Genomic DNA, 25,942 nt, shown 5'->3' with positions numbered 1-25,942 from the left:
ATTGATTATGAGTTTTGTTAAGAGTCTTTGATATAAACCAGCAATTTAGATATCAGACATCCCATTATGAAATATACGTGCCTCCAGCCTCTGACGTAAGAAGGAAGTACTGCCACACATTCCACAAGTGAACAAATGTTATCACCTTATTTCCACGGATCCATTGACACTAAGAACAGATATCCCCAATTCTTCTGAACAATTGGGCCCCCCAGCGTGGTTGAGCGCTTTCCCACATCTCCTTATAGATGTAAGGCTACCAACTTTGTGGGTTTCTGATCTTTCATCATGAGATGTTCAGTTCGTCTCATTATAAAGAATAGTATCCCATGAGTCACCTTGGTTACATGCTGTACCTGTAAATGAATGTTTTGTTACTCGTACATTAGAACACCCCAAACCTTTCTGTACCTTGGATTTCTGTGACCTTTCTCCATTGAAGTAATTAACTGCTTTTTCATTCTTCCTGTCAAAATTAGCAACTTCAAATTTTCTCACAGAATATGCCATCTGCTAAATTTATGTCCACTTGCTCAACCTATTTTATCCTTCTGCAAATTCTTTGTCATCTTCACAACATATCTATCTTGGTGGTGTCTATGGACTTATTTGCACTGCCTTTGTTCCCTTCATTGTCATTGATGTTAATTGTAAAAAGTTGAGTGTCCAAAACAGATCCTCTGAGGGACTTCTTCCAATTCAACTAACCCACTTAGGCATACCCTCTAGTTTCTGATCTCCATTTATGCTAATATCCCTTAACCCCTGTACTGTTAAGTTTTCTGCAGTAATCTTTGTGGCACCTTATCAGATGCCTTCTAGAAATGCAAGTACAATATGTCTAACAACTGTGAGGTATGCACTTTGGTACGAAGAGATGTAAACTACTTTGTAAATGGGAAAATGCTTCAGAATTCTGAAGCACAAAGGGGCATGGGAGTCCTAATTCAGGGTTCTCTTAAGGTTAACATTGCAGGTTCAGTTGACAGTTAGGAAGGCAAATTTAAATAGTGATGGAAGAGAATGAGCTGGATCTAAAAGGTGATGTTTTAAATTGGAGGAAGGCCAATTTTGACGGTATTAGGCAGGAGCTTTCAAAAATTGTTTGGGAGGTGGATGTTCGCAGGTAAAGGGATGACTGAAAAATGGGAAGCCTTCGAAATTGAGATAACGAGAGTCCAGATACACAATGTTCCTGTTAGGTTTAAAGGCAAGGCTGGTTGATGTTGGGAATGCTGGATGCCTAGAGGAATTGAGGTTTTGGTCAAGACAATGAAGGAAGCATATGTCAGGTATAGACAGTAGTGATCAAGTGAGTCTTTGGAGTATACTTAAGAGGAAAATCAGGAGGGTGAAAAGGGGACATGCGATAGCTTTGGCAATTAGGGTTAAGGAGAATCCAAAGGGATTAAACAAATACATTAAGAGCAAAAGGCTAACTAGGGAGAGAATAGGACCCCTCAAAGATCAGTAAGGCAGCCTATGTGTCACATGCAGGAGATGGGGGAGATTTTAAATAAATATTTTGCATCAGTGTTTACAGTGGAGAATGACGTGGAAGATATAGAATGTGGGGAAATAGATGGTGACTTTTTGAAATATGTCCATATTACAGAGGAGGAAGTGCTGGATGTCTTGAAATGCACAAAGGTGGATAGATCCCAGGACTTGATCAGTTGTACCCTACAGGGAAGGAGAATATGAGGACTTCAGGCTCTGCCTTTATTCCTGATGAAGGGCTTTTGCCCGAAATGTCGATTTTGCTGCTCCTCGGATGCTGCCTGAACTGCTGTGCTCTTCCAGCACCACTAATCCAAGAAGTGATTGCTGTGCCCTTTTCTAAGATATTTGGATCATAGATAGTCAGAGACAAGGTACTGGAAGACTGGAGGTTGGCTAACATGGTGCCACTATTTAAGAAAGGTGGTAAGGAAAAACTAAGGAACTATAGATCAGTGAGCCTGACGTTGGTGGTGGGCAAATTATTGGAGGGAATCCTGAGGGACAGGATGTACATGTATTTCGAAAAGCAAGGACTGATTAGGGTGAGTCAACCTGGCTTTGTAGGAGGAAATTGTGTCTCACTAACTTGATTGAGTTTTTTGAAGAAGTAACGAAAAAGATTGAGGGCAGAGCGGTGGACATGATCTATATGGACTTGAGTGAGGCGTTCATCAAAGTTCCTCATGGTAGATTGATTAGCAAGGTTAGATCACATGAATACAGGGAGAACTAGCCATTTGGATACAGAACTGGCTGGAAGGTAGAAGGCAAAGGGTGGTGGTGGAGGGTTTGCTTTTCAGACTGGAAGCCTGTGACCAGTGGTGTGCCACAAGGATCGGTGCTGGGTCCACTGCTTTTCATCATTGAAATGAATAATTTGGATGTGAGCATAGGTGGTATAGTTAGTATGTTTGCATATGACACCAAAATTGGAGGTGTAAGGGATGGCGAAGAAGGTTACCTTAGAGCGCAACAGGATCTTGATCAGATGTGGCAATGAGCTGAGGAGTGGCAGTGGAGTTTAATTTAGATAAATGTAAGAGGCTGCATTTTGGAAAGGCAAATCAGGGCAGGACTTATACACTTAATGGTAAGGTCCTGGTTTAATTTAGATAAATGTGAGGTGCTGCATTTTGGAAAAGCAAATCAGAGCAGGACTTACACACTTAATGGTAAGGTCCTAAGGAGGCTGAATAAGCTGGGGCTGTTTTCCCTGGAGCATCAAAGGCTGAGGAGTGACCTTATAGAGGTTTTTTTAAATCATGAAGGACATGGATAGGATAAATATAAAAGGTCTTTTCACTGGGGTGGGGGAAGTCCAGAACTAGGAGGCATGAATCACAGGTAGATAGGATAGTGAAGAAGGCGTTTGGTATGCTTTCCTTTGTTAGTCAGAGCATTGAGTACAAGAGTTGGGAGGTCATGTTGTGCGTGTACAGGACATTGGTTAAGCCACTTTTGGAATATTGTGAGCAATTCTGGTCTCCCTCCTATAGGAAGGATGTTGTGAAACTTGATAAGGTTCAGAAAAGATTTATAAGGATGTTGCCAGAGTTGGAGGGTTTGAGCTATAAAGAGAGGCTGAATAGGCTGTGTCTGTTTTTCCCTGAGCATTGGAGGGAGGGGTGACCTTATCAAGGTTCATAAAATCATGAGGGGCTTGGATTGGGTATAAAGACAAAATCTTTTTCCTGAGTTAAGGGAGTCCAAATTTAGAGGGCATAGGTTTAGGGTGAGAGTGGAAAGACTTAAAACGGACCTAAGGGACAACTTTTTCACAGAGGGTGGTGCATGTATGGAATGAGCTGCCAGAGGAAGTGGTGGAGGCTGGTACAAATACAACATTTAAAAGGTATCTCGATGGGCAGATAAATAGGAAAGGTTTAAAGGGATATCGACCAAATGCTGACAAGTGTGACTAGATTAATTTAGGATATCTGATCAACATGGACGAGTTGGATTGAAGGGTCTGTTTCCTTGCTGCATCTCTTGACTCTATAAATGCAATGTTAGCATTCTTTTCGAAAGGGCTAGAATAAAAGAACAGAAACTTACAGTTAAGGCTGTGTAAGGCTTTTGTCAGATCGCGTTTGGGAATATTGAGAGTTTTGGGCCTTGTATTGATGGAATGGTGTGCCAGCATTGGAGGGCATCCAGAGGAGGTTTACATGAATGATCATGGATATGAAGGGCTTGTTATATGAGAGGCGGTTGAAAATTTGGGTCAGTATTCGAAGGAATTTAGGAGGATGGGGGCATTCTGATTGAAGTTTACAGAATAGTGAGATGAAAGCGTGGAGGTAGAGAAGATGTTTCCAATAGTACGAGAGACTAGAATCCAAACGCACAGCATCAGAGTGAAGGTATCATGCTTTAAAATTGAGATGAGGCGATGTTTCTTCAGCCAGAGGGTAGTTAATCTGTGAAACTCGTTGCCACAGAAGACTGTGGAGGCCAAGTCATTGAGTGCATTTAAGACAAAGATAGGTTCTTGCTTGGTGAGGGAATCTAGAGTTACAGGGAGAAGGCAGGAGAATGGGGTTGAGAAACATATTACCCATGATCTAGTGGTAAAGCAAACTTAATTTGTGGAATAGCCTAATTCTATTCTTATACTTTATGGTCTTAGCTATTTCGTGCTGCTCCTATTATACAGTAAGAATACAATTTTATTTTGCACTAATAGGACTTCACTTTCAAGACTACCACATATGTGATTAATTTGATTTAGATGTTTCTATTGCCGATACAATGCCAAGTAAATCATTAGGTTGATGTTCCAATAAATGGTGGATTGAATCAACGAACCTTTGGATATTTTCAATCAGCAGTGTACTAACCATACTTGTATTCGTAAAACTTAAAACATTTGGCAGCACATTTGGAAAATCATAATCTAATCAAGTAGAGTCAGCGTGCCTTCATGAAAGGAAAACCATGTCTGACTAATTTGTTAGCTTTTCGAGGAAGTTTCAACAAGAGTGGATAGACGGGAACCAGTACTGGTGTTGGACTTGTATTTGGACTTCCAAAAGGTATTTGTCACAATAGCTCACAAAATGTTAAGTCTTCAGAGTAAAGTCTATGTTTTCCCCAGGAGTACTGTTGTGGGTAGAGAATTGGATAATGACTAGGAAACAGTAAGTGGGGATAGAGGGGTTATTTCTCAAGCTGGCAACTTATAATCAGTGGGGATTTCCATTGAAATTATTGCTGGGATTGCACCTGTTTACATTATATATATATTAGTGACTTGGAGGATGGAAGCAAATGTATGTAGCCAGATTTGTGGACGACACAAAAAATAGGTGGAAAGGCAAATTATGAAATTGGTACAAACAGTTTATAGAGAGATGTTGATAGATTAAATGAGTGGGCAAAAAGTTGGTGAATGAAGGATAATGTGAAATTGTTCATATTTGAAGGGAGAACAAAAGTAGAGTATTATTTAAATGGGGAAAAATGGATGAAGGTTGCAACACAGAGGGGACTTGGGGGTAATTGTGCATTAATCACAGAAAGCTAGCACACCGGTGCAGCAGGTAATCTGGAAGGCTAATATCGTCTGTTTATTTTAAAGAGGTTGGAGTGTAGGAATACAAGGTACTTTTGAGATCTTGAGTACTGGGAGCAGTTTCTATCGCATTATTGAAGGAAAGATGTTATTTCTTTGGAGTCAGTTCAGAGATCTCCAGTATGGCGAGATTGTCTTATCTGGTCAGTGGCAACCTCCAGGATATTGATGATCACCCCTTGATATTCAGTGGCACTGTGGCTAGATAGTCTCTCACTGGCGCTGTGGCTGGATTGTCTCTCACTGGAGATAGGAGAAAGTGAGGTCTGCAGATGCTGGAGATCAAAGTTGAAACTTTATTGCTGGAACAGCACAGCAGGTCAGGCAGCATCCAGGGAACAGGAGATTCGACGTTTCGGGCACAGGCCCTTCAGGCCATTCCTGAAGAAGGGCCTGTGCCCGAAACGTCGAATCTCCTGTTCCCTGGATGCTGCCTGACCTCTCACTGGAGATAGTCATTAGGACTCTCATTCCTCACTCATTCTCCTCTATCGAATGGTAAAATCTTTGGAACACTTTGTCACAGAGTTGTGAGGGCAGAGTACTTGTGTATGTTTAAGACTGAACTTCTTGATCAGTAGGGAGCCAGTGATAATGGGCAAATGACAGGAAAGCGAACACGAGGAATGTTGAACCAGCTGTGAATAGTGAGCTGGCTTGAAGGGCCGAATAGCCTACTCCTGTCCCTGTTTCTTATGTTCGAACATAAGACTAATGTTAGAGTTTTTCGGCAATTAGAGAGCACTTGTTGCACAATCCAGAGTGTGCTGAAAACTGTGCTAACGGGCAATTTTAAGATTTTCAGTTGGGCTTATATTGTAGTTCACCAAGACTTTCTAGAGCTTACATATTTTCATAATCAGGTTGCTGCCTCTTCAAACAGAAGGAATATGTTCTGGTGTTGTGTCGTCTTAAAAATTAAACCAAAGCATGGTGAACAATAGTTTCCTGTTACATTCTCGTGCCAATTTCTCCACAGATTTGACTTGGTGAATAATGAGCATTCCCTTTTCATGCAGTACAAATGTTTTCTCCCTTGGAAATTTGGTATTCTTGCATCTGAACTATTGGGTGCATGTTGAAAAGGTTTGACAGCATATCTCTCAGTCAACAATAACTGGAAAACGTTGGCATTTGGCACTTAATGTTTTGTAGAATAATACCTTTGTTAAAATCTCCAGCTAGACATTTGTAAAAGTCGGTTTCAGATACCAGCTGTATGTATTTGCATTTACTGATCTTGAGTTTGGCCTTTGTTCAAATGACTTACCATCATCTTGAACTTTTGCCTTGTTTTATGATGCTGTTTAATTCTCTTAATTAGACTGCTCCCTTAGTAACTGCTAGAGAATACTGTATACTATTTTTGCATTCTATGAGAGAGTTACAGATAAGATATTTTAATAAGAAAGTCATTTAAGGTGTGACAATTTAATGCTGGAAAATTGAGCTTTTTTAGACTGAGGCAGTTAGTATGATGTAAAGCATTTGTGTACCTGTCTCAATATAAGCTGAATATAAAGTGAAATTTATTTAATAGTGCCTTATAATAACCTAACAAAATATATTCCCTCAGGGCTCTGATAGTACGCAGCAGCCTCCTCTTCTGCTTTCTATCAGTTTAATTTTGAACAGTTATACAAGAAGAAAGGTGCTAAATCATTAAATTTTCAAACCTCTGCAGTTGGTATAAATATTAGTTACACAGTTAAGTATGGCATACCAACAAATACAAATATGATCATTACTTTTGCAGATACATATGAAAGCTATGCTGCTACATATCTAATATCTACAAGAAACATGGCATTTCTGAATTTGGAGATGCTGGTGTTGGACTGGGGTGTACAAAGTTAAAAATCACACAACACCAGGTTATAGTCCATCAGGTTTATTTGAAATCACTAGCTGCTCCTTCATCAGGTGGTTGTCATTTCTGAAGTTTGACTTTAGAACATCAGTCTCCTGTTTTGAAGTTGAAGGCAGTGGCTAAGTGTTAATCTCATTGCATTAATAATTCAGAGGCCTTGGCTAATGCTGTGGCTGACTCTTTGTTGCCCACTGAAACAGTCTAGCAAGCCACTAAACCATACAGTTCAAGGGCAACTGAGGATGGGTACCAAAGGCATTGCCCCGTCTTCTGTGAAAGATTTTGTTTTGAACAGCTAGCTTTGTACTCTGGCAATAGATAAGTTTTTTTTTAAAAACTAGATTTAGTAGAATATGGTTACAACTGAAGTGAAGCAAACTTCTGATTCTCCTGACAGTTGGACTGGGGCACACAGTTGGTAAATCCTCTAGTGCAATATTGAGGGACAGCAGCTTGGTTGGCAGTGGCAACCTTTAGCCAGCAAATCAAACTATGGTCCTGCCCTCCTGAAACCTGACTATTAACAATCTTTATTATGCAACATTGTGCAATTTTGCAAGTTTTCAAACTGTTGAAAAGGACTGTATACTCCAATTTCTGTAGCATTTGGATGCCAGCAAGCTGAGCTATATATGTCATTTTAGGTCTATTCCTGTTGGTGAAATAGAACTCCAGACACTCTTTCCTTTGGATAGGCTTAATTGAGAACTCCAGTGTAAATATTTCCTAATGAACCTGTTGAAAAATGTTATAACACACCTCTGGAGCTGTTGTGTTTTGAACCCATTCCTACTACTCTATTGTACTGCTCATCGCATATGTAGCTCATCACCTGTTCCCTTTTTATATGTAATTTGTAAATTAATGCCAGTCAGCAGCTTAATTCTTGCTATACTGACAATGTGCATATAGGATTAACATCTTTCTTATTTAAACACTGACAGAAAGTGTATAGCGAGATGAAGCTGACTGTATCTAACAAGGCACTCTCAACCACAGTCCCGTAACATTCAATGGTGTTGTCATCACTGAATCTCCCACTACCGACATCCTAGGGGTTACCATTGATCAGAAACTAAACTGGACTCGTCGCACAAATGCCCAGTGATGACTGTCTCCAATAAGGGACTCCCCACCACAGTCACATAACATTCAATGGTGTTGTCATCACTGAATCCCCCACTATCGACATCCTGAAGGTTACCATTGATCAGAAACTCAACCAAACTTGCCATATAGATGCAGTGGGTAGAAGAGCAGGTCAGAAGCTAGGAATACTGCAGTGAGTAACTTGTCACCACCTGGCTCGCCAGAGACTGTCTGCCATTGAAAAGAGGCAAGTCGAGCGTGTGATGGGACACTCAAGCCGCCTGGATGAGTGCAGCTCCACCAACACTCAAGAAGCTTAACGCTGTCCAGGACAAAGTAGCCTACTTGATTTGGCAGTACATCTACAAACGTCCACTCCTTCCACCATTAATGCCAAGGAGCAGTCATGCATATGATCTACAAAATACTCTGCAGAAATTCACCAAAGATCCTGCGATAGCACCTTCCAAATCAACATCACTTGCAACTAGAAGCACAAGGGCAGCAGATAGAAAAGAAAGCCTGCAAGTTCTTCTCCAAGTCACCCATTATCCTAACTTGGAAATATATTGCCATTTTTTCACTGTCACTGGATTAAAATCTTGGAATGCCCTCCTTAATGGCATTGTGGGCCCATCTACAATGTATGGACTGTAGCAGTTCAAGAAGAATGTGCAATAAATGTTGACCAGCCAGCGAAGCCCAGGTCCCATGAGTGATTTTTTAAAAAGTATAGATGTATTCAGTAAACCCATCAGCCTTCTCTGTTCCAGAGAAAAGAACCCTCTGTATGTTCATTTTTCCTCTGTTATAATCTTCAGTTATGTGATCATCCTTTGTAATGTTTTAAACATGTTTTCATGTCTCTCTGAAGTTTTTTTTGTGATTAGGATACCAGAGCAGTGAACAGTACTCCTAGTGCATTTGGACCCCATTTCTGCTCTACCACTTTTAAGTCTTTTCCAAGAAGTAGGTGACCTCTAATTCTTTCTACCAAAATACACTATCATATTTGTGGATGTTTAATTTAATTTACCTTTTTAATGCTTCCACTCTGCAATTTTATTGATGTTTGCATCTTTATTTGTATAATGTATGTGACTACATTTTTATCTAATTGTTCATCATGATCTTTCCTCACAAGGTCAGAAGTGGGGGCACTTCCTGACAATTACAGTATGTTCCCCACCTCTTGCAACTCCGTAGTATTGAGACACTTCGTATTTAAATGCGGCAAGACCAGGACACTTGCATGCTTGGGCTGATGAGTGGCAAGCAACATGCTATGCAATAACCATCTTTAACAAGAGCAGGTCAGCAGCTGGGAGTTCTACCTGATTGACTGACTGCTCAAAACCTGTCCACCATCCACAAGGCACAAGTGAGGAGAGTAATGAAATACTCATCCAGGCAATTGGAGAGTACAGCTCCAGCAACACTCAAGAAGTTTGATGATACCAAGGACAAAGCAACTCACATGTATCCCTATCCATCGCATTGAACATTCACTCCGTCAATCACCAATGAACAGTGACAACAGTGTGTTTCTTACTGCAGAATCGTCTGCAACAACTGAGTGGTAAGGTTCCTTAGACAGCACTCTCCAAACCCACAACCTTTACTACCTAGAAGGACAAGGGCAGCAGATCCTTGGAAAATCACCACTTGCATGTTCTCTCCAAACCACCCAGCATCCTCAACTTGGAACTGTATCACTGTTCCTTCATTATTACTGTTCAAACTCCTGGAACACCTTACCTAATAACATTTTGGGTAGGCCGACATCAAATGCACTGCAGTGATTTAAGAGGGCAACTCATCATATCTTCTCCAGGGCAATTAAGGATGGGTCATAAAGGCTGATCGAATTGATGCACCCCATGTCCTCTGAATGAAATTAAGACAAGTAAATATTTCATTTTGCGATAATTTGATCCAATGTTTTAAGTTACTATGTAAGAGTTCTGATTAACTGCAGTATTAATTCGACCAATTGTGCATCTGTCTGATATTTTGAATCAGCTATAATTGCAGGCTGTAGATTAGAGTGGTGCTGGAAAAGCGCAGCAGTTCAGGCAGCATCCGAGGAGCAGGAAAATTGACGTTTCGGGCAAAAGCCCTTCATCAGGAATAGAGCAGGCTCACTACTAGGTATGTATTTTGCTGATATATGGCAGGCTACAGTTGGATGGAATTATATCCACACTATTACGTACAAAAAATTAGCACTGGTTACAGCAAGCAGCAAACTGATTAATTTATTAGTGATTTTGCTGCTGGCTGGACATTATTCAATTGCATTTGCTGGGATTCTTGAACATGAAAAAGAACCATACCAACTATGTCTTTATGTAAAACGCCAAACATAAATGCATCCTGTGGCAATTACTATATGGAAATATTACCTGTGTTTTGAAGTTGAGATATTTAACATTGCTTAAACAGATTGTACAACTAATGTTTTCTGTATTTCAAATGTCCATGACCTTAAAAATGAGATGAATGGAAGTTCGTCTGCAGCCAACGGTTTGCATTTTAATAACACATGCTTTTTTCAGATAACAGTATTTTCCATTGCATTACTTTGCCAATTTTGTCATTTTTGCTTAAACAAGTATTCCCTTTGACCACATTCATCTAATTTCTGCTCTTCTCTCCTATCCCTTCACTTTCCAAGCTCAACCTTCTCAGTTATTTGGAAATTTTCTGCTACCTTAATGCCACCACCAAACAGTCTTTTCCTTTCTTTTGCTAGTCAGCATTCCAAAGGGAGTGTTCCTGTAATGAAACTCAGTCCACTCTTCATTTAACTCCTGACTTTCACCCAGTGTCATTCCTCTGCATGGAAATATAAAACCTACCCTTCTTTTCATCCCAGTATTGATGGCCCAAGCATTCCTCCTAGGTAGAACAGTAATTTACCGGTACCTTCAATTTGTTATGCTGTATTTGCTGTTCTGATGTCATCTCCTCAATCACCAGTGAAGTGATTGAAGGGGTTGTCAATAGTGTGATCAAGTAGCACTCGATCACCATAACATGCTCATTGTTGTTCTTTTTGGCTTTCAACAAGACCACATAGCTTCAGACATTGTCTCAACTTCATCAGAGTTGAAGAACTGAACGCAAGAGGCATAATAGGAGTGATTGCCCTTGACATCAATGCAGCATTTCACTGACTGTGTGCTTGAAGAGGAATTGAGAAAAACTCTCCACTGCTTGGATTCATATCTCGGAATAATGTTGTGATTGTTGTTCCTCTGCCTGTGTCTATACTTGCTGTCAAGCTTTTCTAACTTTTTTCTTTTTCTGATTCAGAAATTGGTCTTTTTTCCCCCAACCGGAGTATTTCCAGTATCTTCAGTTTCTATTGAATTTTATAATGGTGCTTGCTGTTTCTGTATAGCCACAAATAATGAAGTATGTGGCTCAGATCAGTTTTCAATTTATCTTGAGAATGGAATGACTGTACAAAACATTGACTATTTGAGGCTGACGTGCAATATCTTGGCTTTAATGTCAACGCAGAACAACATGGAAATGTAACTTTTTGTTGTGAATCACCAATATTTTACTTGTTGTCCAGCTGTGAGCTATATCAATGAAATACAATGTTTATTTGTATAGATTCAATATAGTTACATTATCAAGTGTAATATAGAGTCATAGAGATGTACAGCACGGCAACAGACCCTTTGGTACAACCCGTCCATGCCAACCAGATATCCCAACCCAATCTAGTCCCACCTGCCAGCACCCGGCCCATATCCCTCCAAACCCTTCCTATTCATATACCCATCCAAATGCCTCTTAAATGTTGCAATTGTACCAGCTTCCACCACTTCCTCTGGCAGTTCATTCAATACATGTACCATCCTCTGTGTGAAAATGTTGCCCGATAGGTCTCTTTTATATCTTTCCCCTCTCACCCTAAACCTATGCCCTCTAGTTCTGGAATTTCTGACCCCAGGGAAAAGACTTTGCCTATTTACCCTATCCATGCCCCTCATAGTTTTGTAAACCTCTATAAGGTCACCCCTCAGCCTCCGATGCTCCAGGGAAAACAACCCCAGCCTGTTCAGCCTCTCCCTATAGCTCAAATCTTCCAACCCTGGCAACATCCTTGGAAATCTTTTCCGAACCCTTTCAAGTTTCAAAACATCCTTTCTGATAGGAAGGAGACCAGAATTACACGCAATATTCTACCAATGGCCTAACCAATGTCCTGTACAGCCAACACGTGACCTCCCAACTCCTGTAGTCAATACTCTGACCAATGAAGGAAAGCATACCAAACACCCTCACTATCCTATCGACCTGCGACTCCACTTTCAAGGAGCTATGAACCTGCACTCCAAGGTCTCTTTGTTCAGCAACACTCCCTAGGACCTTACCATTAAGTGTATAAGTCCTGCTAAGATTTGCTTTCCCAAAATGCAGCACCTCGCATTTATCTGAAAAATACTCCATCTGCCACTTCTCAGCCTATTGGTCCATCTGGTCCAGATCCTGTTCTAATCTGAGGTAACCCTCTTTGCTGTCCACTACACCTCCAATTTTGGTGTCATCTGCAAACTTACTAACTATACCTCTTATGTTCACATCCAAATTATTTATATACTTGTGAAAAGCAATGGACCCAGCACCAATCCTTGTGGGTCACCACTGGTCACAGGCTTTCATTCTCCACCACCACCACCCTCTATCTTCTACCTTCGAGCCAGATCTGTATCCAAATGGCTAGTTCTCCCTGTATTCCATGAGATCTAACCTTGCTAACCAGTCTCCCATGGGGAACCTTGTCGAACATCTTACTGAAGTCCATATAGATCATGTCTACCGCTCTGCCCTCATCAATCCTCTTTGTTACTTCTTCAAAGAAGTCAATCAAGTTCATGAGACATGATTTCTCATGCACGAAGTCCCCCATGCTGACTATCCCTAATCAGTCCTTGCCTTTCCAAATACATGTATAGCCTGTCCCTCATGATTCCCTCCAACAACTTGCCCATCACTGATGTCAGGCTCACCATCTATAGTTCCCTGGCTTTTCCTTACCACCTTTTTAAAATAGTGGCACCACGTCGGCCAACCTCCAGTCTTCCGGCACCTCACCTGTGACTCTCGGTGATACAAATATCTCAGCAAGGGGTCCAGTAATCACTTGCCCAGTTCCCACAGAGTTCTAGGGTACACCTGATCAGGTCTTGGGGATTTATCCACTTTTATGCATTTCAAGGCATCCTGCACCACCACCTGTAATATGGACATTTTCAAGATGTCACCATCTATTTCCCCACTTTCTATATTTTCCATTTCCTTGTCCACAGTAAACACTGATGCAAAATACTCGTTTAGTATCCTGTGGTTCCACCCATAGGCTGCCTTGCTGATCTTTGAGGGGCCCTATTCTCTCCCTAGCTACCCTTTGTCCTTAAATGTATTTATAAAATCCCTTTGGATTCCTCTTAACCCTATTTGCCAAAGCTATCTCATGTCCCCTTTTTTGCCCTCCTGATTTTCCTCATAAATATACTTCTACTGCTTTATACTTTCTAAGGATTCAATTGATCTCTCCGTCTATACCTGACATGTGCTTCCTTTTTCTGAAACAAAAACTCAATTCCTCGAGTTATCCAGTATTTCCTACACCTACCAGCCTTTTCTTTCACCCAAGCAGGAACATACTGTCTCTGGACTCTCGTTATCTCATTTCTGAAGGCTTCCCATTTTCCAGCTGTCCCTTTATCTGTGAACATCTGCCCCCAATCAGATTTTGAACGTTCTTGCCTAATACTGTCAAAATTAGTCTTCCTCCAATTTAGAACTTCAACTTTTAGATCTGGTCTATCCTTTTCCATCACTATTTTAAAACAAATAGAATTATGGTCACTGGTGCCAAAGTGCTCCCTCACTGACACCTCAGTCACCTTATTTCCCAAGAGTAGGTCAAGTTTTGCAGTGATTCCTGAAGAAAGGCATATGCCCGAAACGTCGATTCTCCTGTTCCCTGGATGCTGCCTGACCTGCTGCGCTTTTCCAGCAACACATTTCCAGCTCTGATCTCCAGCATCTGCAGACCTCACTTTCTCCTCAAGTTTTGCACCTTCTGTAGTAAGTACATCCATATACTGAATCAGAAAATTTTCTTGTACACACTTAACAAATTCCTCTCTATCTAAACCCTTAACACTCTGGCAGTCCCAGTCTATGTTTGGAAAGTTAAAATCCCCCACCATAATCACCCTGTTATTCTTACAGATAACTGAAATCTCCTTACAAATTTGTTTCTCCACTTCCCGCTGACTATTAAGAGCTATATGGTACAATCCCAATAAGGTGATTATCTCTTTTTTATTTCTCAGTTCCACCCAAATAACTTTACTGGATATATGCCCAAGTATATCCTCCCTAAGTGCATCAGTAATGCAATCCCTTATCAAAACGCCACTTCCTTTCTCTCGCCCCACTTTCTATCCTTCCTCTAGCATTTGTCCTGGAATATTAAGCATCCTTGCAAGAGGGCTAGCCCTATCCATCCCTGAGCCATGTTTCTGTAATTGCTATGATCTCCCAGTACCATGATCTGAGATCATCTGCCTTCTCTGTTAGGCCTCTTGCATCGAAGTAAATGCAGTTTAATTTATCAGTCCTACCTTGTTCTCTGCTTTGTTCCTGCCTGCCCTGACTGTTTGACTTGCTCCTTTTCCCAACTGTAAGTCTCAGATTGATCTCTTTCCTCACTATCTCCCTGGTCCCACCCCCCCACCTTACTAGTTTAAATCGTCCCAGCAGCTCTAAAATCTTCCTGAAGGTATATCAGGCCCCCTTCCATAAGACCATAAGACATAGGAGTGGAAGTAAGGCCATTCGGCCCATCGAGTCCACTCCGCCATTCAATCATGGCTGATGCGCATTTCAGCTCACTTACCAGCGTTCTCCCCGTAGCCCTTAATTCCTCTAGACAACAAGAATCTATCAATCTCGGCCTTGAAGACGCTGCATTCCGTGGCAATGAATTCCACAGGCCCACCACTCTCTGGCTGAAGAAATGTCTCTGCATTTCTGTTCTGAAATGACCCCCTCTAATTCTAAGGCTGTGTCCACGGGTCCTAGTCTCCTCGTTTAACGGAAACAATTTCCTAGCATCCACCTTTTCCAAGCCATATATTATTTTGTACGTCTCTATTAAGTCTCCCCTTAATCTTCTAAACTCCAACGAATACAATCACAGTATCCTCAGCCGTTCCTCATATGTTAGACGACTCGCACTCCCAGATCCCTTTGTGCTTTGGCTTTATTAATTTTCTCACCATTTAGAAAGTAGTCTGTGCTTTTATTCTTTTTGCCAAAGTGCAAGACCTCGCACTTGCTCACGTTAAATTCCATCAGCCATTTCCTGGACCACTCTCCCCACCTGTCTAGATCCTTCTGTAGCCTCCCCACTTCCTCAGTACTACCTGCCTGTCCATCTAACTTCGTATCATCGGCAAACTTTGCTAGAATGCCCCCGGTTCCCTCATCCAAATCATTAATATATAATGCGGACAGCTGTGGCCCCAGCACCGAACCCTGCGGGGCACCGCTCGTCACCGGCTGCCATTCTGAAAAAGAACCTTTTATCCCAACTCTCTGCCTTCTGTTAGACAGCCAATCCTCAATCCATCCCAGCAGCTCACCTCGAACACCATGGGCCCTCACCTTGCTCAGCAGCCTCCCATGTGGCACCTTATCAAAGGCCTTTTGAAAGTCTAGATAGACCACATCCACTGGGTCTATTCAGGTGCAATCAGATTCCAATTCAGGTGCAATCAGTCCTTCTTGTATAGGTCACTTATATCCCAGAAGAGATAACTATGACATTTTATAAATTCCTACTTTGGAAATAGAACTGGTCTGACTTGAGGTTGTAATACAGATAGACTCTACCCTCACAGTCAAAAAGTGTGGTGCTGGAAAAGCACAGGCAGTCAGGCAGCATCCAAGGAGTAGGAGAGTGGCTGTTTCGGGCATAAGCTGTTATCAGGATGAAGAGCTTTTGCTCAAAATATCAACTCTCCTGCTCCTCGGTTGCTGCCTGACTGGCTGTGCTTTTCCAGCACCACACTTTTTGACTCTGATCTCGAGCATCTGCAGTCTTCACTTTCTCCTAGACTCAAACCTCACACCTTTAATGCATTGTCTGAGCTGAGATGTCACTCTTTTTTAAATTAAAGTTCTGGGATTTACATATTAATGAATCAAAACCTGTAACTCATTCTAAGTGATTAAAGACTTAACACAATCTTAGTTTGTTCAATACATCACATAAGTTGTTTGACATTTTGATCTTTTACAATGTATTCTGTGTCCTATGATCCTGCCCCACTGGCTACCCGATGAAGGAGGAGCGCTCCGAAAGTTTGTGCGTCCAAATATACTGGTGGGACTGTAACCTGTTTTTGTGTGATTTTTAACAAAGTACATACAAGGCAGCGCAGGTTAATTTTGGCATATAAAATATATGCTTTTTTTTGGGAATAATCCATCCTGTTAAGTAAGGAGAACATCAATGGTGAACGCAAAATTTCCAAACTCTGCATTTAGCTTGATACTAGTCAGTAAAACTTGTTCTCCAGATCAAGGGGATCACAGACTGTAGGAACAGGGGTGACTGGTAATTTTAAATTTGGAAGAATAACTGGTTGAAAACCCAAAAGTTATAACCTCTCTTCAATGACTGCTATCACCAGGCCTCAACTGTTTGTTGAAATAACCAATTTTTTCCCATCAAAATACGTTGCACTTGCTTGAATTAATACAGTAAACTTTATATTATCTGGCATCTACGGGACCAGGAATGTGCCAATTGATTAAGTATTCCATACAAGTTTATCAAAAGACCCACATAAACAATGTAAAAGCGCATACGAAGAAATAGAAACGTAATGCAGGGGGTATACACATCACTGTTATACTTTATTTGCAACTTAAATAGTGTGCAACTTTGCCTAAAATAAAACATAGCAGCTGAGAGCCTTCTCACTCGCACCCTCAATTGACTACTCAGACATGGTGGTATTTGAGGGGTTGACCCAAAATTGAATCAACTGCTGATATTTCATGCAGTTGTACAATTGAGCAACAAGTATACTTACGTTGAGGTAAATAAATTTTGAAAAACTATAATAATTGGATAGAATAATACAGTAAACTTCGTGGTATTTGAGATATGTAATTTTTTGCCCATTTATCAAGAGTACTGGTTCATGAGAAGCTGATTAAAACAAAGTTTGCTGTATATGTTAAGCATTTTATGTAGTTCATTGGTTCTCTATGTCCAAATGATAATCTTTAAACATAGAAAGCAAATTCTACACTGCACCAATTTTTATGATTTTTTTTAAATTGCATGTTATTTTCGTCTGCTTATATCGTGTCAAGTTTATATGAAGGAGTGTTAAAAGTTTGAATGATGTAATCATCTTTGAAGATGTGTATATGAAATTCTTTGGATGGAATGATTTTCTTTTGGTAATAAATTCACAACTATCACTCTAATGATTCTAGGTACCATTTACATCCTTTTCTTTTTCTTTGCCTATCCCCCAGTTTATGAAAATATAAAAACTCTCACATGCCATTATTTGACCTGGTTTAAATGTGACTGGGGTTCTGATTTATTGTTGAAATGTATACCCTGATGTACATGATATCCTTAAATTCTGTAATCTGGGGACCAAAGTTATGGAAGGAGCATTCCAAGTTAACTTTGTGCTTGCTTGCCATAAAAGAAGTGGTGCATTTTTTGGATTCTGAATTGGCATATCGTAGTAGTTTAAAGGTGTAGATGATGCTATAGGTGAAGCCATTGGAAAGGCGGGGGAATGATGGAGTCATGTTTCTCCTCCATTCACACATGGTGTTTTGCTGGAGGGGGATGCTTGCAGTGTGGTGTCCATATGCATCTGCTCTTGGCTTCCTAGGTAGAAGAGTTCATTTGTTTGCAAAGTGCTTACTAAGGAACCTTGGTGAATTGTGGTGGATCTTGTAGGTAGTACTTTGCATTGGTAATGGAGGGAGTGAATGTTGAAAGTGTCTTTCAATCTGCTCTTGCAGCCAAAATATTTATTTAACTGGTCCAAACTAGCTTCTCTGGTAATCCCCAGGATATTGATCGTGGGGAATTCAGTAACGATCATGCCATTGACTATCATGGGACAATAATTGGATTCTCTTTTGTTAGATAGGATCATTGCCTGCACCAGGTACTTGCCATTTGTCAGCCCAAGCCTGAATTTTGTCCAGATCTTGCTGAATTTAGACATAGACTGTTTCAGTATCAAAAGATTTGCAAATGGTGCTGAGCATTCTGCAATTGTCAACGAATATACCCACTTTCCCCCATCTGACCTTATGATGGAGGGAAGATCTTTGATGAAGAAACTGAAGATGGTTGGGCCTAGGATACTACACCAAGGAACTTCTATAGGGACATCCTGGGGCTAAGATGATCGACCTTCAACTACAACCATCTTTGTTTGTGTGAAGTAACTGTTAACAGTTTCAGATCTGTAAATTTCTGTTTTATGGTTTCCTATTGTTCAAATAGTATTCTAATCATTATCTACATCTCCTTGCTTTAAGTCAATATGTCAGAGCTGAAACAGTGTTAAAAACTTGAAAAACCTGCCAATTATAGTGAAACAAGAATAACCTTAGCATAATGGATATCATCTCTTTTTACCATTTGTATCCCAGTTTTTTTCATCACAGAATCCAAAATCAGGTTTGACGATGGTTTATAGTTCACACTTACTGCCTGTTCTATTAAAACTGCTGCAAGGTGAAAAGTGGAAATTCCCTTTTGGCCCATTTGATATCCATCTAAACTGTCAACTTCACCATATCACCTCAGCATTGCACTGTCTGACTTTGTAAGTAGACCAGGACATGGGATAAAAAGCTAGCCTCAGGTTGATGATATGCCATGACGGACTCTGAAGTTTAAATTCAATAAATATCTGAACTTTAAAATAAACTTCTTTAATTGTAACCATGTAACCATGGTTGATAGTTGTAAAAACCCATCTGGTTTATCAATTTCTTTTAGGGAACAAAATTTGCCATATTTGCCTGATCTGGCCAATTTGTCACTCCAAACTAGGCAAAGTACTTGACTCTGGGTAAATTGGCGTAAATAAATGTTGGTTCAGCCAGCAATATCTATGTCATATGGGGGAAACAAAATCCCTTTAAGGAAGGAAATCTTCCATCTGGCCTGTATGCAATCCAGACCTACAGCAATGAGGTTGACTCTTGATTTCACTTAGGATGTGTAATAAATGCTGACCTAGCTCACAATACCCACATTCCATATTAAATAAATTAATTTTGAAAAATGGGTAGATTTTGTCTTGCAATGAAAAGTTGTTTAGTTTTCCTCTTGGATTGAATAGTTTGTGAATCCACCTAAACTTGTGTATTTCTTCTGTTAAGTTTCTGCACTACCTTTGGTAATTCCCTTTCTGGTTAGGGTAATACAATGCTGATTCCTGGATTTAAGCAGACTTTTTTTGAGTAAAGTGGAACTGGTTTACTTCTGTCTTGAAGTGGAAATGGAGCAAAGCATCTCTGTGCAGTCAAAATGCCTAGCATTCAACACTGAGTACAGTAACAACAAAACTTTCTTGATGGTTGCCATGGTTATTTGAACCTGAATAAGCTTGGAGTTTAGCACACAACCACGAGGACTGTTTGACTGTCGTCCTTTTATTGAATAAAATTGCTCCTTTTTATTCCAGAGAATGTGCTAAGTCTTTTAATATGTAAGTATTTTTGGTAAATACTTAAAATATCTTTACATTGATATAATATATTGAATATCGAAGTGTTTATCTTTGAAATCTAGATCAGAGAATTTCTGGTAGCTGTGTTCTGTTAATGTGGTCACTAAATTGACCTGAATGACATTGATCTCAATTTTGCCACAACTCTCCTATTCGGCGAAAATTAGTAGACACTTATCTCATTTGCATCTTAAATTCAATGTCTGATATTTCTATAGTTGTTTTACAGCAGCATCATTATAATTTTAAAGGACTTGTGTTCCCATTTCTTTAAGTTGATACGTCACTTTATACAGCAATTTTCTGATTGCTGCCTTCAAGAACCAAGAAATTCTATGTCACACTTTGCAGCAGTAGGAAACTTAGTATTACTGAAAGAGAATCTTCAGATTGGCTGCATGTGACAGCTTAGTAAAAGTAAAAATTAAAACATAATTGAAGGGGGAAAGAAGTAAAACATGACACAGTAAAATTCAAATGCATTAATTGAAATGAATTAAAGCGTATTGATTTTTATGTAACTTTATTCGATTAAAAAAATGTGATATCTATCAGTATGACTTTACCATATTCAACATAATTAGAATATCTTGAAGTAGGCATCCTTAAATTTTGCATTCAGCACAGATGCTTGAAACAGTTTTTTGAATTCTAGGTACATTACTGTGTTGTAGATATAAATGTTTCCTATTATAGAACATAGAATGTTACAGCGCAGTACAGGCCCTTTGGCCCTCGACGTTGCACCAGCCTGAAAAATTAATCTGATGCCCATCTAACTTACACCGTTCCATTATTATCCATATGTATGTCCAATGCCCATTTAAATGTTGGTTAGTTTACTACTGTTGCAAGCAGGCTTTTCCATGCCCCTACTACTCTCTGAGTAAAGAAACTACCCCTGGTATCTGTCCTAAATCTATCACTCCTCAATTTAAAGCTATGTCACCTTGTGTTAGTCTTCACCATCTGAGGAAAAAGGCTCACACTGTCCTTCCTATCTATCATGTCTCAATTAAGTCACTTCTCAACCTCCTTCTTTCCAACGAAAACAGCCTCAGTTCCCTCAGTCTTTCCTTGTAAGACCTTCCTTCCATACCAGGCAACATCCTATTAAATCTCCTCTGAACCCTTTCCAAAGCTTCCACATCCTTCCTATAATGTGGTGATCAGAATTGTACATAATACTCCAGGTGCGGCGTTCCCAGTGTTTTGTACAGCTGAAGCATGACCTTGTGGCTTCAAACTCAATCGCCCTCCCAATAAACGCAATCACACCATATGCCTTCTTAACAACCCTATCGACCTGGGTGGCAACTTTCAGGGATTTATGCACCTGGACGCAGAGTTCTCTCTGTTCATCTGCACTGCCAAAATTTTACCGTGAACCCAGTACTTTGCATTCCTGTTACTTCTTCTGAAGTGAACTACCGCACACTTTTCCACATTAAACTCCATTTGCCACTTCTCAGCCCAGCTCTGCACCTTATCTATGTCCCTCTGTAACCTACAACATCCTTCGGCACTATCCATAGCTCTGCCCACCATAGTGTCATCTGCAAATTTAAGAACCCATCCTTCTACGCCTGCATCCAGATCATTTATAAAAATGACAAACAGCCATGGCTCCAAAATAGATCCTTGCAGCACAGCACTGGTAACTGATCTCCAGGATGAACATTTCCCAACCAACAGCCTCTCTCTCCTTTCAGCTAGCCAATTTCTGATTCAAACCGTTAAATCGCCTTCAATCCTGAAACTCCGTATTATTTGGCTAAACTTTATTAAAGAAACATACAGAAGTTTGTTTCTGTGCCTTTTTTTAAAATTAAGCAGCTAGTATTGAAAATGCAAATTACTTTGTTTGTCCAAGGTAAATATGGTTTGGTTCCAATTATTTGTTTTGAGGAAAGGAATAAATCATAAGAGTCCATAAAACTTCAACAATTTTAAATCGTGCGATATGAAATTAGTTTAAGAAGTTATCACTGGAGAAAATTGCTCAACAATTATCAACTTTTCTCCTCACCCATTCCCTTACCCACATAGCTGTTTATGATTTTCACTAGTTTCTGGATTTCATCTTTTGATTCCAAAATTGTTACTTCGCAGTGTGTTTGAGTTAGGGAAATTGAATTGAAACAAAATTTGGAAATATTCCAGAGATCATGTCATTGACTTGAAACTTTTAAAGTGTTTTAATTCTCTTCTCTGATATTTCAGATTTTTGGCATAGCTTGCTTTTGTTTTGAGCAATGTTAACGTTTGTTGCTGAAGGATGCAATATTCTATAAGTAAAATTAGCATGCACATGTTTTTCAAATTTGGAACTTTAGAAAATATTTCGTAGAAGTCTTTTTATACCTTAGTGACTAATAAAGAAATAAAAATAATTGATATTCCTTTTTCTTTCTTAGGCTGCAGATTTAAGTAAACCTATAGACAAGCGGATTTACAAAGGAACACAGCCCACCTGCCATGATTTCAACCATTTGACAGCTACTGCAGAAAGTGTCTCCCTACTTGTGGGCTTCTCTGCAGGACAGGTTCAACTTATAGACCCTGTAAAGAAAGAGACTAGCAAACTTTTTAATGAAGAAGTAAGTGTCATAGAATGAGGAATGAACTTTGTCATTGCGCAGTTTAAGTTAGTCTGCCTACTTTTTATTATCCATGTTTACTTTTGGCAAACGTAAATCAATTGTTCTCCTACATTCAAAAACATTTGTGTCCACAAAAATAAATGTAGTCCACAAAAGTAGAACTTCAAAATCAAAATTCAGTTAAAAAAGAACTCTGACATGAGTCAGGCCAAGTGGAGAAAGTCAGAGTTGGGGAGCATTTGGGAATGTTCACCATATATAAGGTTCAATATTATTTGGAAAAGGATAAAAATCAGTCAATGATTAACATCCCAGACTGGAAAAGAGCAGATCTTAGGGGTCTAATTATTGAACTGGAACCAATTGATTGGAAACACATTTGGCAGATAAAACCGTGGATGAAACATGGGAGAATTTCAAAAAAGGAGATTAGTTTGATTCCCTCCAGTATGGAAACAGGCCCTTCAACCCAACAAGTCCACTTCGATCCTCCAAAGAGTAATTCACCCAGACCCATTCCCCTACCCTATACTTACCCCTGACTAATACACCTAGCACTATGGGCAATTTAGCATGGTCAATTCACCTGACCTGCACATCTTCAGATTATGGGAGGAAACCAGAGCACTCAGAGAAAACCTATGCAAACAAGGGGAGAATGTGCAAACCCCACACAGACATTTGCCTGAGGCAGGAATCGAACCTGGGTCCCTGGTGCTATGAGGCAGCAGTACTAACCACTGAGCGACCATGCCGCCCCACATGCAAGCTAGGTATATACCCATGAGAAATAATTACAGGATATCAAAAGCTATAGTATCCTGGATGGCTAAGGATATTGATAAGAAAATAAATAAGAAAAAGGAGGTATATGATGCTTACTGAAATAATAATAGCAATAAAAATCAAGAAGAATATCTCTAGGAGAGAGGCTCAGGCTAGAATTGCAGATGGGTTTTGAAGGCAAAATCTTTAAATTTGCAAATGATACTAAGCTTGGGAGAATAGTGAATTATGTTGATGGTGTTGAGTGACTTCAGAGGGACATTGACAAGCTGGTTAAATGGGCAGACACTTACCAGATGAATTTCAATGCAGAGAAATGTGAGTTAATGCATTTTGGTAGAACGAACCTAGAGAGGCACTTCAGGCTCAATGGTACATCTTCGAAAGGAGTACAGGAGCAGAGGGACTTTGGGATTAACGTGTATGAGTTTCTGAAGGTGGCTAGGCAAGTTGAAAGAGTTGATAAGAAAGCTTTTGGAGCCTTTATAGAGGCATGGATTATAAAATGATGTTACACAACTACAAATCGTTGGTCAATTCATATTTCGAGTTTTGTGTTCAGTTCTGGGTACCTTTATTTAAGGAAGTATGTTAAAGCCCTGGAGGAGTTCAAATGAGCTTTACTAGAATAATATCAGGAATAAGGGAGTTTAGATACAAGGAACAATTAGAGAGATCTTTTGGAGAGCAGAGAAGATTAAGTGGGTGATCCTATTGAGTTTTTCAAATTAGGAACAATTTTGGCAGGTTAAAGAAGGAAAACAGAATACTGTTTTCATTGGTTGATATGTCAATAACCAGGGATCACAATTTCAAGATTGTCAGCAAGAGAGCTGTAAGATGAGGAGAAATGTCTTTATTCAGAACTGCTGGAATTTGGAACACGCTGCCTGAGAGAGTGATGAAAGTGGATTCCACAGGAGATTTCAAAAGAGAGCTGGACAGATATTTAAAAGTGATGAAGTTAGGGGATTATGGAGATAGGGTTTGAGAGTGGGACTAGTTGGATAGCTCTTTCAGGAGCTGGTTCAGACATAATGGTTCAAATAGTCTCCTTTTGTAAAAACAATTTTAAAAAAAACAAAAATAAAAATGAGAAATGACTATCTCATTCCATGTTGTATAAAGATACCTGCAAGAATGATTTTTTTTAACAATATTCTTTGCCTCACAGAGGGAGTGTTAAATTATACACAATGTTCAAAAGATAAAGGATAACAGCAAAAACTTAATGTACTCTAATTTCAAAAGGCATATCCATCTAGGAAATGTAATGATTGGTGTTAATTACCACGGCATAAAAAATTGAGTGTAATTATGTTACTGAAATTATGCAATAATACAAAACTGTTGAGTCTTGTTATATTAGTTGAGAGTGTTTAATGGTCGATGAAGCAGATTGGTGATACTAGTCAAAATTAATTTGGATAAATAAAACTACTTAAAAACGAAAGATTCAATAAGATTCCATAAACAGTATGTTTCCAGTATTCTTGAGGTCAATGTCATTCTCTATCGCATACACTGTCTTCATTCTCTTGCTGATTTGTAAGTAATGTCTCACTGTCACAAATATTTAAAAACTAAAATTCATTCTGATCTATGGAAATTCTCAAGTCCTAGAAGATGGCTGGATCTGCACCTGAAAACTATAACCTGCTTAAATAGGCAATTTTATTTTGGGTTGGTGCAGACACACTACGCTGAATGGCCTCTTTCTAAGTCACAACGTTTGTATGGTTCTATTTCTTTTAAAAATATATTGGTGTTTAGTTGATGATTTGTGAGCATTTCTTAAATTTACCTTTTCCTGCGTAGCAATTACTTACATAATCACAATAGGTCTGATTTTGGTGTATTAATGATGTACCCATCTGAAGATAAGCATATCTTTTCTGAAGTTTGATTCCCAGAATCGGAAAGAAGAATCAAAAATGTTTTAAGCAAGTACAGAAGCAAAGGGAGGGTTTTGGTTGGAGGAAGAACAAAAGAATTGTCTGTGATAAGGTGGAAGGCAAGGAATATTAAATGACAAAAGGCATATTTTGAGATGGTGAGAATGAGGAGAGCACTGTTTTGAGGATAAAGCATTGAAGAAAGAGTAGCTTATGTTCAGAAATATTATACACTGGATATAGCAAGCACAGTCACAGCCAAAAAGGGAAGGTTAACCATGGAAAAGAGTAATCCTGGACAACAGAAGTAATATAGGAAATGAAGGCAAGGAATGGATTATTAATAAATTGGTAGTGCAGTCAAGTGAGATGAATTGTAAAAAAAAAAAAGATTTGGAGATAATTTTAGGTTTATTGACTAACAGTGAAATTTGGCCAGAGGGAATATTGGAGGTTTCTTTTTACAAACCTTTCAGCAGCAAATAGATGAGAGGAAATTGCGATGCTGTTGAATTATTCAAAAGATAACTCAAAATCAAATGGTTAAGGAATAGCAAATGTTAAACAAGTTATCCACATCCTGCACCTCCGCCCTCAGACCCAACCCCTCCAACCGCAACAAGGACAGAACGCCCCTGGTGCTCACCTTCCACCCTACCAACCTTCGCATAAACCAAATCATCCCCCGACATCTCCGCCACCTCCAAACAGACCCCACCACCAGGGATATATTCCCCTCTCCGCCTTCCGCAAAGACCGCTCCCTCCGTGACTACCTGGTCAGGTCCACACCCC

General features: G+C 39.7%; 1 protein-coding gene across 9 annotated transcripts in view; it reads left to right on the top strand.

The window, feature by feature from the left end:
• Window positions 1-25,942, top strand: part of wdr20a (WD repeat domain 20a) — a 76,532-nt gene that overhangs the window by 18,821 nt on the left and 31,769 nt on the right. For 4 of the 9 annotated variants that reach the window (XR_006312741.1, XR_006312742.1, XM_043697378.1 and 1 more), the window contains exon 2: window positions 22,282-22,464. The exons of 1 other annotated variant lie outside the window; for it this stretch is intronic. Coding sequence is in view for 5 of the 8 variants with exons in the window: in XM_043697378.1 (XP_043553313.1) it covers window positions 22,282-22,464 (183 nt within the window). In the remaining 3 variants the exon portion in view is untranslated. 4 more of the 9 variants (XM_043697376.1, XR_006312743.1, XM_043697379.1 and 1 more) reach the window with 4 other exon arrangements.

The sequence above is a fragment of the Chiloscyllium plagiosum genome, chromosome 10, assembly GCF_004010195.1.
Source record: "Chiloscyllium plagiosum isolate BGI_BamShark_2017 chromosome 10, ASM401019v2, whole genome shotgun sequence".
Lineage (NCBI taxonomy): Eukaryota > Metazoa > Chordata > Chondrichthyes > Orectolobiformes > Hemiscylliidae > Chiloscyllium > Chiloscyllium plagiosum.
This window is presented reverse-complemented; position numbering and strand designations above follow the sequence as displayed.